The sequence below is a fragment of the Macrosteles quadrilineatus genome, unplaced genomic scaffold (genome assembly GCF_028750875.1).
Source record: "Macrosteles quadrilineatus isolate MER2022 unplaced genomic scaffold, UCM_ALF_1.0 Scaffold_9__3_contigs__length_116548681, whole genome shotgun sequence".
Taxonomy (NCBI): Eukaryota; Metazoa; Arthropoda; class Insecta; order Hemiptera; family Cicadellidae; genus Macrosteles; species Macrosteles quadrilineatus.
In genome coordinates, this window is record NW_026542602.1 from 105,509,574 (window position 1) to 105,524,558 (window position 14,985).

Here is a 14,985-nt window from a genome sequence, read left to right on the forward strand (position 1 = left end):
ATCATTGGCAATATCAACTTCCTTATTTCCAATAAAAAATTTATTTGCTTCTCGTCTAATACCATATGTAGTGTCTGTCATACTACTTTTACTGAGGTAATTTCCTAAATAGTCTGATGCTAAAAGACCAAAATCTAATTTCTGTGGAGTAGATTGTTGTAATGGTTGTAATCTTGGTATTATTGGTATTCTAGATGGAGTCATTGGGAGAATCTCCATTCGAGGCCTCTCTGTTTTGGCGATTTTTTTTAATTCTTGTAATGGCTCTATTAAAGGTTGGAATGTTTGGAACCTCTCTTCAGCCTCTAGAAACTTGCCACGTTTTAAAGCTCTATATTTCTCTCGTATTTGATTTGCAGAGTCAACCAATTCTTGTTGAATGTTTTTCATCTTTTATTTACATTTTATTTATCTCATTTGACAAAGGATTGTACTCAAACACTTTATCATGTATTATCAAACAATATGCAGATGTATTTGCTGGCACATTTTCTGCAGTTTCAATCTCTAATTTAATATCAACAATTCCTTCCTTCACTGTTTCGTTCTGTCTAGAACAGTCTATTACAATTAGTGGATATTTCTTCATAAACTCAGCCCTACTAATCATAGGATCTGGGATAGTATTATAGTAAGTCTCTCTAAACCTCATAAACATCTCATAAGCTTTAGAGACATCTCCATTTTCAAAGTCGAGATTTAAATCACTATAAGGATAATATTCAGAGTTTAGAAATACTTTGAGATTTTTTAACTTACAGTGATCAAATTCATCAGTTCTTTTTCGTGCACTATTATCCCTAGCTGTTTGGAAACCAAATATAATATACCTAGGCTTCTCCAAACTTGAAGATGTCTTTACTGACCATGTATGTCTTGTAGTATTGGGATATGATGGAAGTTCATGCAACTCTAAGCTTCTAAATGCAATTTGCAAATTTTTATTTTGCAGTAACATCTTTTGTAATTGTAACTTCTCCCCATCTGATGGTATTACATGTGGCATCACCCATTGAATTGAGTTAAGTGTAATTTTAGGAATCATATCAGCAGTACCACTGGCTGGAGCACTAGTGGTTGTTAATATACAATTCAAATCATTTTTGGATCTTTTTAACACCAATTCTTGTTTGACATTTACTAATACCTTATTAAAATCCTCAAATACACCCATTAACAGTTCTAATGGCAAACAAGTACTAAACTTGCCACTTTTATGGAACTCTTTTAAATTCGTGTCAGAATCAAATGCCACATTTGACAATTTAGTAGTTTTATTGTAAGAGCTCAATATTTTCATAAGACTAGAAATTCCTGGGTTTCTTACAATGTCTATTTCTTTACCTGCGACTTCATATCTAATTTCATCAAATAAGAATGCAAATGCATTATTTATAAAATGACCTTTATCATGATTTTCAATTTCTCCCTTAATATACAGATAACTCCTACACGGGAGAGTTAGCAAATCTTGATTATTAATACATATTCGAATTTCATCGGAATTATTTATTGCCAAAGTGTTGTGGGGAACATAGGAGTGATTTGTAATTTTAACCACACTATCGTCGAATTGGGATTTCCCTGTAACGTCTAGAAAATCTTCCATTTTTATTAATAGAAAATTTTAACTTTAGTCCTATTGATCGTAGGAACCTAGCATTTTGTACACTTATAGATAAATTCTTATAAATTCTCATATCTTTTTTATATGACAAGTAATTGTAGTTTCTTCTCCATTAAAGTCAATTGCCTTGTCATGCTGATCGGCAAATGTAATACTGACAACATCTAAACTTCTCTTATTTACAGGAAAATATATAATATTTCTTGGAACTTCAATAATTTTGTAGCCAGGAGGAGCTTCTGGATAAAAGCTATGTATGGTGTGTGATTTGTTTCCGTTTAAATAGGACCCGTTTGCAATATTACATTTTACTCTAATCACATTTACATTATTAATGTTTATTTTATTTGTAGATTCAAACTGAACACCAGGAGTAGAAACACCTTTAAATCCCAATAAAACAGACCCTAAACATGGTTTTGTAAAATCAAACACGTGGCTAGAAAGTAATGTTGCTTTCATAGTTTTATTATTAGCTGTAAGGAAAAAGTCTGGGATTTGCTTTTGAATTTCCTTTGCAAGCTCAACCACCTCATATGTTCCTTCAGAAATTTCTATTGTAACTGGAGCTTTGTGGTCATAATAGAAAACATCATCACCTTCTTCAATGGTTAATTTGTTGGCTTTAAGTTGATTTAATTTTGGAATAAGCCCTTTGAATAAAAGTTTGACTTTAGTATTAATTAATGCTTCTCCATTCTTATGTATTATAACTTTAAGTTTACCATCTAATAACTGGTTTAAATCATCAACTAAGATCTCTCCCTTTGGTAATGTTTTTTTCTCTACTTTGTAATATGTTAAAGTATTAAGTGGTTTTTTTACATTAAATATAGAATTATAACTTTGAAAATCTACTAATCCAATTACATAATCATCATTTAATTCTATGGGAGGAAAGAACACTGACTTTAGCTCTGGCTCTGTACCCGAAAATGTTATAGTAAATGAATCCATTTTTATAAACAAAAATTTTTTATGAATGATAAACATAAAATTCCACAAATAGAACTATTTAAATCTTGTATTTGATCGGTTGTATAGAATATTTTATGTCCCTCAAAATATTTAATTACTTCTTTTGGAGGTTGGATTCCAAATGGGTCAAAATAAATTACAATATCTTTATTTTTACGATATGCTGTCCAATGTGTGCCAGATGAACTGTCTAAATTAACTATTCCACACTCTTTTACTTTTGGTGTTAGATTTTTTAGCTCGTTTTTTAGGTACACCCCCCGGAAGTGAGGCACGTCTTTTGCGGCCTCTAACAGCTGGTAGTTGTCCATCTTTTTTATTAAATTTTAATCCCATTCCCATTTTTGCTTTTGCCTTCATCAAATTTGTCACCGCATAAGCTGCAGCTCTTTCAGCAAGATTTGCGTCATTTGCCGTTACTCTAGTCCAAGCTAAGTCTGCTAATCTCATGTCTGCTTTGTTCCGAGCAGCGGTATCGGGATTATTCATGTAGAATATGTCATGCTCTTTACAATAAGAGTCTAGCTTATTTTTTGGAGGTACATTTTTGGCTAAATTTTGACGTATATTCGTTCCAGGTCCACAGTACCGATATGATGGTATGTGAAGTGGAAATGGAAGATTATTTATAAGAGTATTCAATAACCCTCGACCCCTGTAAGGCTTTAAGAATAAACCTTTGCCCTTTTTACATGTTTTCTTATTATTTTTCACCATTTTTATTATATAAAAAATGTCTTTTATTCAACAAAAACATAAATTTAAAATAGTACATACTAAGGAAAATATACCAAAGAAGTTGGGTCTATTTCCTACCAATATTCGATGTGTTATTTGTGGTCCAAGTGGAAGTGGGAAGACGGTTGTAATTTACAATTTAATTGTGAAAAAGGAAGGATTAAAATTTACAAACTTATATTTAATATCTAAATCTTTAGAACAAGAAAAATATAAAAAAATAATTGAAATATTTAGTTTGTGTGACGAAGTGAAATTACACACGTTTACTGACTGTGAAATCACACCAAATGATGTAAAATCACAGTCAGTTGTTGTATTTGATGACATAAATAGTCAAAATATTACACAATTTTTTTCAATGGGTCGACATAAAAATATTAACTGTTTTTACTTGTGTCAATCTTACAGCAAAGTACATAAACATTTACGTGATAATGTAAATTTCCTAATATTATTTAAACAAGATGATTTAAATTTAAAACATGTATATAACAATCATGTTGGTAATGACTTTTCATTTAACCAATTTAGAAATCTCTGTCATCAATGTTGGGATAAAACTAAATATGGCTTTTTCGTGATAGACAAGGAAAGGTCAAAGAATAATGGCAAATATAGATTTATGTTTGATCAATTTTATAATGACCAAGCGCAAGAGTATTGATGCCATCTTCCAGAATAAACCTCTTGTCATCGTCAAACGATAGTACTTTCTTATTCATAGTTAAGGTTTGAAGATGATGATTTGTAGATTTAATTCTTGTCACATTCTCATAATAATCTTGCCCAGTTGCAAGACAGTTTAAATAATGTTGATGTCTGAGGAGATGTTTAACTGTAGCACCATCAGCTCCTTTAGCTTTTTTGACCTCTAAAGCTTGCTTGTCTTCTTCATATAACCATTTTAGAGGAATATAAGAATATAACTTTGGTCTTAAACCACAATATTCATACATAATATGACCATCTAATTCGTCTTTAAACTTGCCAGTGACTTTTTTATTTTTATCAGAGTATAAGAAATGGTCTTTACTATATCCAGAGGTATCAAAAAAGTGCAAGTCACATTCTATTTCCTTGTAAAAGTCCTCTGTAACTATAGAATACATTAAAGAATCTGTATCTGTCATAAGAAATCTTTTGTTCTTAAATTTTGACATATAATTATAGTGGAAATCATACATTATTACTTTACTGATATCTAAAATGGTCATTCCTAAATATATCGGCTTATTAAACTTTACAACTAATTTATTTAAATGTATAGCATGTAAATTGTTATCGAACTTTTTGCTACAGTCGAACCTTGGATTAGTGACATATTTAGTTAATAGTGACTCATCCTTGAGATATATATCACGAAACTTGCGTTGGTTCATAATTGTTCGACCAAAGAGACTATTATTTAACAATTTGTAAAAGTCTTTTTCAAAATCATTTTTAGCACATTTGCGTTTTTCAATATTAAAATTAATATAGGGCGCAAGCCATTTAGACTGTCTAAATTTTAAAATTCTATGGTATTTTGTAACAATCAAACCCAATTCTTCATATTTTTGTAATGCTTTATAATGTAAAATATATTTAGTTTTGTCATTTAAATTAGGTATTAATTTGCCATTCATTTTCTCAGGTGCTAATGGATAGTCATTATGTAAATCATGTAAGCTTTTATCATATTTTAAATCAACTTCTAAAATGTATCCAAACTCATCATTTTGATTGTTTTTGTATATTTTGTAGTCTATCTCATTCGTCCAACGAAATCCATCCATGGGTAGTGTCTCACACATAGCTGTGGAGTATAGCGAGTTACAATCTAAATATACTAAATACACACTCTCTTGTTTGGGGTCATAATGTTCACCCATATATCTATTATTGGCTTTAGCGTAACGTGTGGAAATCATACTGACTCCTCCTCTGATTGCACTTTCTATGAACAAATGCATGTCAATATCTTGAAATAATTGTAATTTTATACCAGTCATTCTAAGACAGGCCTCCCATGTAAGTCCAGGAAGTGAATACATATGTACGGGGTCAAGTTTGTAATCTTTTAAGCACAGGTCTCTAAAAGTCTCAAAGACATCAGCCAGTAGCAATACATCTGTTTTAAGATATAAATCATGATATTCTTGTAAATTATTTATATTAAAATGTGTCCAGATATGTTTTGCATGTTCATATTCGATGGGAGAGATATGTTCTTTAGTTAAAGTACTGTAAAATTTTTCAATTGGAGGTAGAGACTCTGCAAACTTATCTGGTCCTGTCATATATTCATAGGGAAATACGCCTTTGCGTTGTAGTAGTGGATTGTCTATAAATCTAAATGTGTTTAAATTGGAAGCCAATTTATATAATGGAAGGGACAGAAAGTTGTATGAATCTAAAAATACTAAATCATCTACAGAGAATGATATATATTTTTCCATATCTTTAGCTATGCAATTTAATTTACGATTAAACTTTCCCAAGTGTTGCATTATTAAATGCCCATCGTAATTTTTCAAGTTATGGAAGAATACTGGTATTTTCTTTGTTACTTTATAGTTTAAATTACAATCATTGTGGGCAGCTCCACGGTATTGCCCAGAGGAATGGCAATGATCTCTCACCCTATCAAAATATAGGGGCTTTTCACAAATATGACAATGTGTTGAGTTTTGGAAAGATACCTCTTGCTCTGGAGTCATTACAAGGGGAATGTATATTGACATTTGACGTTTAATGAAGTCATAAGTCTCAAACAACCTTTTGAAAAACACATCCATAACGTTTGCACCACTATATAACTCTTCAGAAATAATCTTAGAATCTCTCACGACAACAAATGCAAATCCAGATGGAGTATGCTTGTTAGAGTTTATAAAGCATTCAAAATCTGCATAAATCACAAATGGGGCTTTAAGTTGATATTTATAGTTTTTAAATTGTAATGTATCTTGTTTAGACATTTCCACTCGTTGGGCATCAAAGTTTTTACAATATGTTGCATGACGTTCTAATATATCATTACTGTAAAAATGTTGCAAACACAACTTGCAAAAATGCTTCTTATGGTCATCTTTTGTAGAGTGGAACATTAACTTATCAAAATCACGAATTAAACAGTAATGTAATTTACGACCTTCTTGTAATAATAATAAATCTATATGAGTACTACTATTTAGTTTGGTTGTTCTTAATGGATATATAAATTTATCATATTCAACCCCAAATACATTAACACTTATGTTATTTTGTATTTCAAATTTATCTATATCAGATATTTTCACAGGATACTTTATGTTTGTCATATTCAACTGACTTTCATAGGGTACATAATTAGAGACTCTATTAGCACTTTCATTAGAGTTCCTTGGATATAAAGCTGCTAAAATTGACCAAAGGAAGCATTTATTATCAGAATTTTTTATATTTAAAACTGCATGTTTTGATTGAATACTTTTTGGTGTGGGGATATATGACTTTGGAGTTAAAGGCTTATACTTATAAACATGCAACTGCCAATATTTAGTATGGTCATATATCCATCCACTGCCTTGGGCTTGATATTTATGAATCGACGCATCAATCTTTAAAAGTGCATTTTCAATTTGAGGTTTTAAATCTCTCTTCTCAATAGTTAAGGTAGTAAGGCTTCTAAAATCTGCAATACATTCTTTTTCATTAACTAATTTTCCATTTTGATCCATTGAATATTTTATAAATTTGATTCTCCTAACTAAAGTCCATTTTATCGGCAGAGGACAAGACTTCAGAGTACTTTCAAGGTCAGTTCTAATCGATTCACCGACAAATTTAATCATTGTATATGGACATTTTATGCAAGAATTGGCGTGTCTTTTAAAATGTCCAACAACATTCGTTTTACAGAAATTACAAGTCTTGTGACTTTGTAATATATGTGATTTTAAAGCCACATTATTATCACAGATTAAATTGCAAACTTTGCACAGTTTCACCTTCATTTTATGAATTACCTTGTAGTGGCGAATCAGGTTACTTTTGGTGGAGAGCGACACGGAGCAGTGTTGACAGGTCGGCATCATGCACGAGAATGAGGTCTTGGGCCAATGCCACCTCTATTTATAGATTTTTTGAAATTTGCAAAATTTTTTACCAGAAATTGTGAAATTTTCTAAATTTTTTACTAGAAATTAAAAAATTTCAAACAATTTAACTAAAAATTACTTCAACAGGAGGTCTCCCAACTAGGACTAGACCACTAGAGACAAGAAGACCGACCATGGGTCAGGAGCAGGACCATGAGCCGGGAGCGCGCACGAGTTCGCGTACAAACCTCGCACTGTCAAGTTGATGATTTTGAGAATATACATGTGAATGCATGTGGATTTGAAATAGTAATGAAGTTATACAATGGTATTGATCATTTATATAGGCTTGTATTGGTCGAGAGCTGGATTTTTAAAAAAGTGGTCAAAAAAAGCTCACCATGTTATTCTTATGGGGAAAACGTGCCTAAAGTGGTGTCATATTGTCCTATTGTATCTACTTATATGTGTTGTCACTGTTGCAAATGTGTTTAACTCCCTTGGATCAACAAATAGCGCAGCTCTTTTTTAGATACGTTCCTACTGACGTGGCCCGGTGCATAGCTCAGCTTCAGTTTGTTCGATGAGAACTGCTTCACTGAAGATCTTCCACAAAAGTCATTAATCATACACCGTTGAGCGTTGGCCAGTTAACACCAGCTCACTAGTCCCTGACCTACGTCACGGTGTTAAACGTGACCACACGCACCTCCCTCGCCCTGTAATGTCTCTATACCGCCATGCCACACCTATACTTTACCTGTGTTACAGTTAGGGCAATCTGGCCGACCATGAGAATATCCACACCTGAGACTAAACTGTTATAAATGTCCTCAGTTATGGGCAATGTAGGCTAAACAATAGGCCTACTAGAGATCAACATATTCCTTCAGATTCATCATCCTCGATGACAGCAACACCAACAAGTGTGGATGATTGCGGGATGAGTGTAAAGAAACTTACGTATTATACCGACCACACAGATTAATCGAATTCCAAATACGATTTTACCTAACCCTTAGGTCAGGTTAGGTTATAATTATTAGGTATGGTCGGTATAGTACGCAAGTACCCATTTGTGACTTTTGGGCTTTTGGATACTGTAGACGTCCCATAATTTGGACCAACTGTAAAATAATTGACACCATTCTAAGTGAGCTATAAAATCTAAAATGCAATTTCCTCAGTCAAGTTTTGTTACTCTGATAGTTGATGTGACATATAATATACCATAGACTACAAGAATTTGCATTGCAGTTAGGTTGCGTTAAAAAAACCTTGGCGACTTCGACAGAAAATCACCGATTTAGATCTGCACACTTTGTTCGTGGCTCCAACCACGTTAAGTTTTATTCTTGAACTGGCAAAAACTTAGCAATTGGAATGAACTGAAATGTCTAGTTCTATAAAAGACAGTTACCGGTAGTGGTAGTTCTATAGACTAACAGAGGTAGTTGTGGTATACTAAGAGGAAACCGAATGTCCCGATTTCATTGTTAGTTGCGTAGTTTATTTATTTAGAATGAAATGCCCTTATAAATAAACGTTCAACAAGTTTTAGCGATGGGTTGTTTACGAGCGACATCTGTTGTGGCAATTTTGTAAACATTAACTTCCTTCAACATTTACAGAAACGTCTCTTGTTAAACTATCGAAAGACTTTTAGTGAAGGGTGAAGGGCATTTTCTTAAATAGGTAAAATTCCTCACCTAGGCGTATATTTGTTGTATTTTACATATTATTCTCAACTAAGTGATCTCTTTACATGATTACCAAAATGATATTCTGGTATCGATTGGCAGGATTTGAACCCGAGCCGTCAGTCGCTCCAGCATTTAGAACAGTCTCGCCTTGAGCCTTTCCATTGGTACAGTTGACTTTGAATAAAGTCACATCTCATTTAAGTCATAAAGTCTCATCTTACAATAATACTCATCGTTCTTCTGTAAATTTGAAATATGTTTCGTATGTGCTTAATGCTGTTGACGTTTTTCGCTCCATTCGAATATTCTTTGCTTATTATACCTCAAATAATATATTTTATTATAAGTACTGAACTTGTAAATTTAAACTGTATTTTATAATTCCTTGTAATTACGGTATATATTTAATTTGGTTTCAAAAAGCTTTGAAATTTGTCAATACAAAACATATCCATTCGAATATTCTTGGCTTATTATACCTCAATAATATATTATATTATAAGTACTGAACTTGTAAATTTAAACTGTATTTTATAATTCCTTGTAATTACGGTATATATTTAATTTGGTTTCAAATAGCTTTGAAATTTTTCAATACAAAACATAGGAATGTCCTCTACATGAATCGGACGGAATTTTAAAATTGTCTTCAGTTGATCCAATGTGCATGTTTTATCGTCAGTGATTGTGATATGCAGCCATAATCCGTATGATAGAGACATGACGAGATTATACGTGACACAGACCCTGTAACTATTATTATAAAACACCAAATAGGTAGCTGTAGAATAATTGATTCGATTATAATTTAAATATTTGTACTTATATTATGCTACGAACAGCGTCCTATCGGCAACTCCTTACAATTCTCGATGCAATGAATGTACACCACTGTGCAGAATTAGTACTGCAAAGATTGCAGGCGTATAAGCTATAGAATACGTACTGTGCACGAATACGTGGAAGAAATACAGAATAACAGAATACTGTGCAGTTTCGTACACTATAACCCCAGCCCCGTTGCAAACGTGTAAACCTACGTTTATTCGAACGAGTTCGCGAACCAGCATAATCAGACTTTGGGAACAGGGGTTTATGGGGGGTTTTATGGGGTAAAAATTGATTTTTCCCATTGTGACGATAAAAAACAAAATTTTATAATTTCTCTCCAAACCATTTTGTAGAGCTTAAAAAAGTAATAATTTTGTATATTAAAGCATATGCCCAACGGTTACGGAGATAATTAAAAAAATTGTGAATGATGTTCTACCACTTCCCCTAAACGATAAAAAGTGAAATTCTCATTTTCACAGCATTTTGTTGCTAGTTGGTTCAAATTCACCCCTTGTTTTGCTGGATACGTTCCACGCACAGATCTGTAGTGTATGTGAAAGGGCAAATGCAAGGTTAGGAGGCCGCAAACCTCTTAAAAAATTAAAAAAATAAATTGGATGTTGTCATAAAAATGAAAAAAAGAAAATAGTGTTGCACCCTGTTGGTAAGCCTTATAACTTAATGCTATTTTAATATAAGAACCAACATTGTAGTTGAAACAGCTGACAAAAGTCTTTTATTCCTTAAACATGAATACTTATAAGGTTAACATGGGAAACTCCAGAGCCAATGGGGCGGAGCCCAAAAGGATTTTTGAGATAAGAATACGTCTATATGTTAATCGGGATGGTAAGCTATCACCACACCAAATTTCAGCCAAATCCGACCAGTATTTTTCACGTTTACTTGTCACAAACATCCATCTACCCATCCATCCATTCATCCATACATCCAAACATCCAAACTTTCTCACTTCTTATAATATTAGTAGGATAGTAGAATAAATAAACTGTTGTAGTTTGCTTCTTTATGGATATATTTGAACCAAATTTGTAAATTTGGTTTATTTGATACTAAGCTATCAACATTGCAATAAAAAAAAAAAAAAAAACACCTCAATATCTTCCCGTAGCAGCAAACCTATAAGTAGGCCTGCTCAGTACTCACTAAAATATAATGTTACAGTATTTAAATAGGAAATAAATCTGAAAATTTGTTAGGGAATATTTTAGTAGAAATAGAAATCCAGCCAGGTAAATGAAAATTCGCTTAGTCTGCAGGTTTGCTGTGGCGGGAGTATTTTAATGTTGTCAGTGTTAAATCGTATAGGACCAAAAGCTTATGGTAAATTTAATATTCCTATATAACTTTAGTATACATACTAAATCTTATATCCTATATAAATCTTGGGAAACATTTGAAAATATCAACCAAAATAGCAAGTAAGCTTGATAAGCTTGTTTATTTAATTGTTAAACATGTTTTAATTTATTGTGTATGTTAAACATAGGACTGTTTTGTTTCAGACCAAATGTTTGCAGAAGTAGGCATAGAAACTACTGTTGTCCGGGATGGTCAATGAAACCTGCCACCGGCCTTTGTATAATACGTAAGTTGGAACAATACGTGCAACCATAATGGAAGGAAAATTTAATGTTTTTCCTTCCACCATGAAATGCAACTATAGTATATTGAGCTGAATGCTGAATGAGTAGAATTTGTTTTTTGTATATCATGATATTATAACACATTATGATAGTATTTTACCATAATTCAACCTAGTCGAAGGTGTCAAAAATGAAAATTGTTTTATTTGTATAACGTTCCAATGTATTCGAATATGAATGATATAGGTACTTAAGAATATTTATAAGCTATATACTTGCTGGGAAGTATCTATGAAAACGATTATTGATTATACTTTAAGATTTCTAAAACCCAAATTTATGTTTTTATAGTATACTGACGATAACTAAAACTACCTATAACAGCTATAAAATGGTCGTTGGTAGGACTGTACTTAGCACACAAGAAAATCAGCGATTTAAATTCGAAAACCCAGAACAGAAGCAGACGTCAATTAATTATTGTCATTTGTCAATTGAATGATTTGTAAAGAAACACAAACAGAGTAGAATAGTAGAAGACAAGACGACATTTTTTTAAGTAAGTGTCCTGAGAAACGATGATTAAAAATAACGTTTGAAATGTTTCATAGGGTTTTAGAAATAGCAGGTTTAGTGATTAACTGGCAGCATAACCCATCTATGTTTTGTCATTTGACAGATAGGCTAATTCATGCTATGCTGAATATTGGTCACATTTTTCGTTTAACATTATTGTAGGTCCTGCGCTTTTTAGAATTTAGATAGCCTATTTTAAAAAAAAATGTTGGCCTGAAAGGTCGGTAAAAATGTTAAAATACGCTTTTTTATCATAAGTTTTAACGCATACAAATTATTTTTAGAGAAAGAATATTTAACAAATGGGGGAGTGCAATAGATTCTTAAAAACAAGAATCTGCAGTTAGTTTACTTTAAGGTTTAAGGATAACGATGTAATCACCCAGATTCAAAAGGCTTGTAAGCACTAGGGGAGGTATTTCTAAACTTAAGTGTCTCTGCTACAGCAGATGTACGAAAGTAGGTGAAATGAAAGTGTTGTTTATTTTACTATTTCAGCTATTTGTATTCGTAAATGTGGACGTGGAAGATGTGTCAAACCCAATCTCTGCATGTGCGAGGATGGCAACCTTCAGTCCACTTGCAACCACAATCAACCCAAACAGAATGGTAAGCCATTGCTTTTGTGTACCGTAATGAACGATTAAAAAGCCTAAGTATTGGTCAGAAAGAATAAGTACAGCTAGGCCTATAATTATATTTTAAATAGCCTATTTTTAATTTTATATAACGTAGGTATCAAATATGCCTTAAAACCTAACACCATATATTTGGTTGGATATTTTTAGCATAAATTAAACATAAATTTAAATGACTTATTAAGGCTACCAATTTTGAAAATTATTGTGTTAGGTACCGAAAAATTGGAACTCTTTGCCATAGCCTATCTTTCCTCAATTAAGTTAACGGATCTCTAAGTTTCTGTTAAAAACTAAAATGAAACAACATTTTTATGTTTCAACCAACAACACTTTTTTATTTAAGTTAAACCACACTTTGTGCTTAAGTCTTAAACGCTATTGTTTATAGCTCCGGAGGTCTTTTATGAAAATTTAAATACAGTAGAGTTTTGTTACTAAAAATTCAATTTATGTTAACTGTATTTAGGCGTTATATTCTATAAAATAAGCTTATTAATGCTTCACACCCTCCTAAGAAAAACATAGCAATTATCTTTAAAATAGTTAAGAAATAGTAGTAGAAAACGGTCTAATATTTGCCAGGCCTACTGTTCTATTATTTTAGGAGACAGAGAGAAAAGTAAATCATCCGGTAATGGAGAAAGTTCCTATCTGACTAATCCCCACCCTGATGCTCCACCTAATGGACGGGGGTCCCCCACCAACAACGGGGGCTGTCGAGGGCCTTGTCACAACGGGGGCTCTTGCGTCGGCTCAAAGTGTGTTTGTGCTTCCGGTTACCAAGGAGAGTTCTGTACTGAACGTAAGCTTTGCCTGAACTTAAATTTCATTTAGATTTAATTTAGTTTATAACGTATTCTCTAAAGCTTAAATTTGTTTGGTTAAAACTTTCACTAGTTTGTACAACACTTAAGTCACCTACGAATGACATGCACCTTGCACGTACCATGCCACATTGCCTAAATGGCACATTTACTGTAAATAAAATATAGCCTACATGCTCAAAATAGTATGGTTCATTAACGTCTATGACCACAGATAAATAAAATGTTAAATGATCAACTTACAAAAATATAAGTTGCATATTATAAGTAAAGAACCTGCAATTTTGCCATGCTATAATAATTAAGGCAATCATTTGTATTCAATTGCGCCTTTTTGTTGCTCAGTACTATGTCTGTCTCTTTTTCAAAGTAGCCTGTTTATAATACTACAAGCAACGCAAGTCCTCAAGTATCTCATATATATTAACATCAACCTTCTTATCATTACCCAAGTTTAGTAATATTTTTTAGTTTTAAAAGGATTTATCTTAGTAAAGGAGGGAATTGAAAATGATTGACCTCTATGATGTGTATACTCACAAGCATTGTTCTTTCAGCTGTCTGCCGTGAGCCATGTCTCAACGCAGGCCGCTGCATAGGGCCGGACAGATGTGCTTGTGTGTACGGGTTTACTGGGAGACGCTGTGAAGCAGGTCAAATTCTTTTCTCATTCACTTTTTTTATACTGTAAAAATTTAAGCTAGCCCATAACTTATTTAGTTGTAAAACAGAAGTGGTTTCTGACAGTAAATAATGTGTTTTTGAGGAGCGAAAGACAATTTTAAGCTGCAACTTGACAAAAAGATTTCACAAATGTAGATTGTTATCATCCCTTATGTAGACATCTATTCATTTCCTTAGTAGAACTCCAATAATCTGAACTCCAACCATCCAAATCGCCAATCATCCACAGTAATAAGAGTTGTTATTAAAAGACAGAAACTGTGATTACTGCAAAATCCAAATCCTCTCTCGCGGTTGTATCATTGTCACGGGAACATCTTCATTGTTTTTAGCGATCGTGGCAAAATCTCGTACTTTTAATCTGCGGTTTTGTATCTGGTTAGGCATCATTGTCTCCGGCAGTCACGGAAACATCATCATCATTTTCCATGATCGCGGCAAAATGTTTAACATTCCCACGGTCCTGTGGACATGCTCATCATCTCATGCAGTCATGGAAACATCTTCATCGTTTTCCGTGATCGCGACCAAATCTCTATCTTCTACGGTTGTGTAGATATGATTATCTTCTCCTGCGATCATGGAAACTCGTAATCTTTTTAGCAACTTGCGGCAAAATCTGGAATATCTTAATAGGTTTTGTTAACTTCGTCTTCTGTTATCAGGGGAAATCATAATTGTCCTTCGCAATCGTGGCAAAAGCATGAAT

At 32.8% G+C, this 14,985-nt stretch overlaps 1 protein-coding gene across 1 annotated transcript in view; it reads left to right on the plus strand.

Annotated features, from left to right (window-relative positions):
- LOC129003934 (fibrillin-2-like) overlaps positions 1-14,985 on the plus strand; it is a 165,924-nt gene that overhangs the window by 41,509 nt on the left and 109,430 nt on the right. Inside the window, exons 2-5 of the mRNA XM_054432279.1 lie at positions 11,471-11,553; positions 12,626-12,736; positions 13,373-13,570; positions 14,150-14,245. Of these exons, the coding sequence (XP_054288254.1) occupies positions 11,471-11,553; positions 12,626-12,736; positions 13,373-13,570; positions 14,150-14,245 (488 nt within the window). The remainder of the gene's footprint in view (positions 1-11,470; positions 11,554-12,625; positions 12,737-13,372; positions 13,571-14,149; positions 14,246-14,985) is intronic.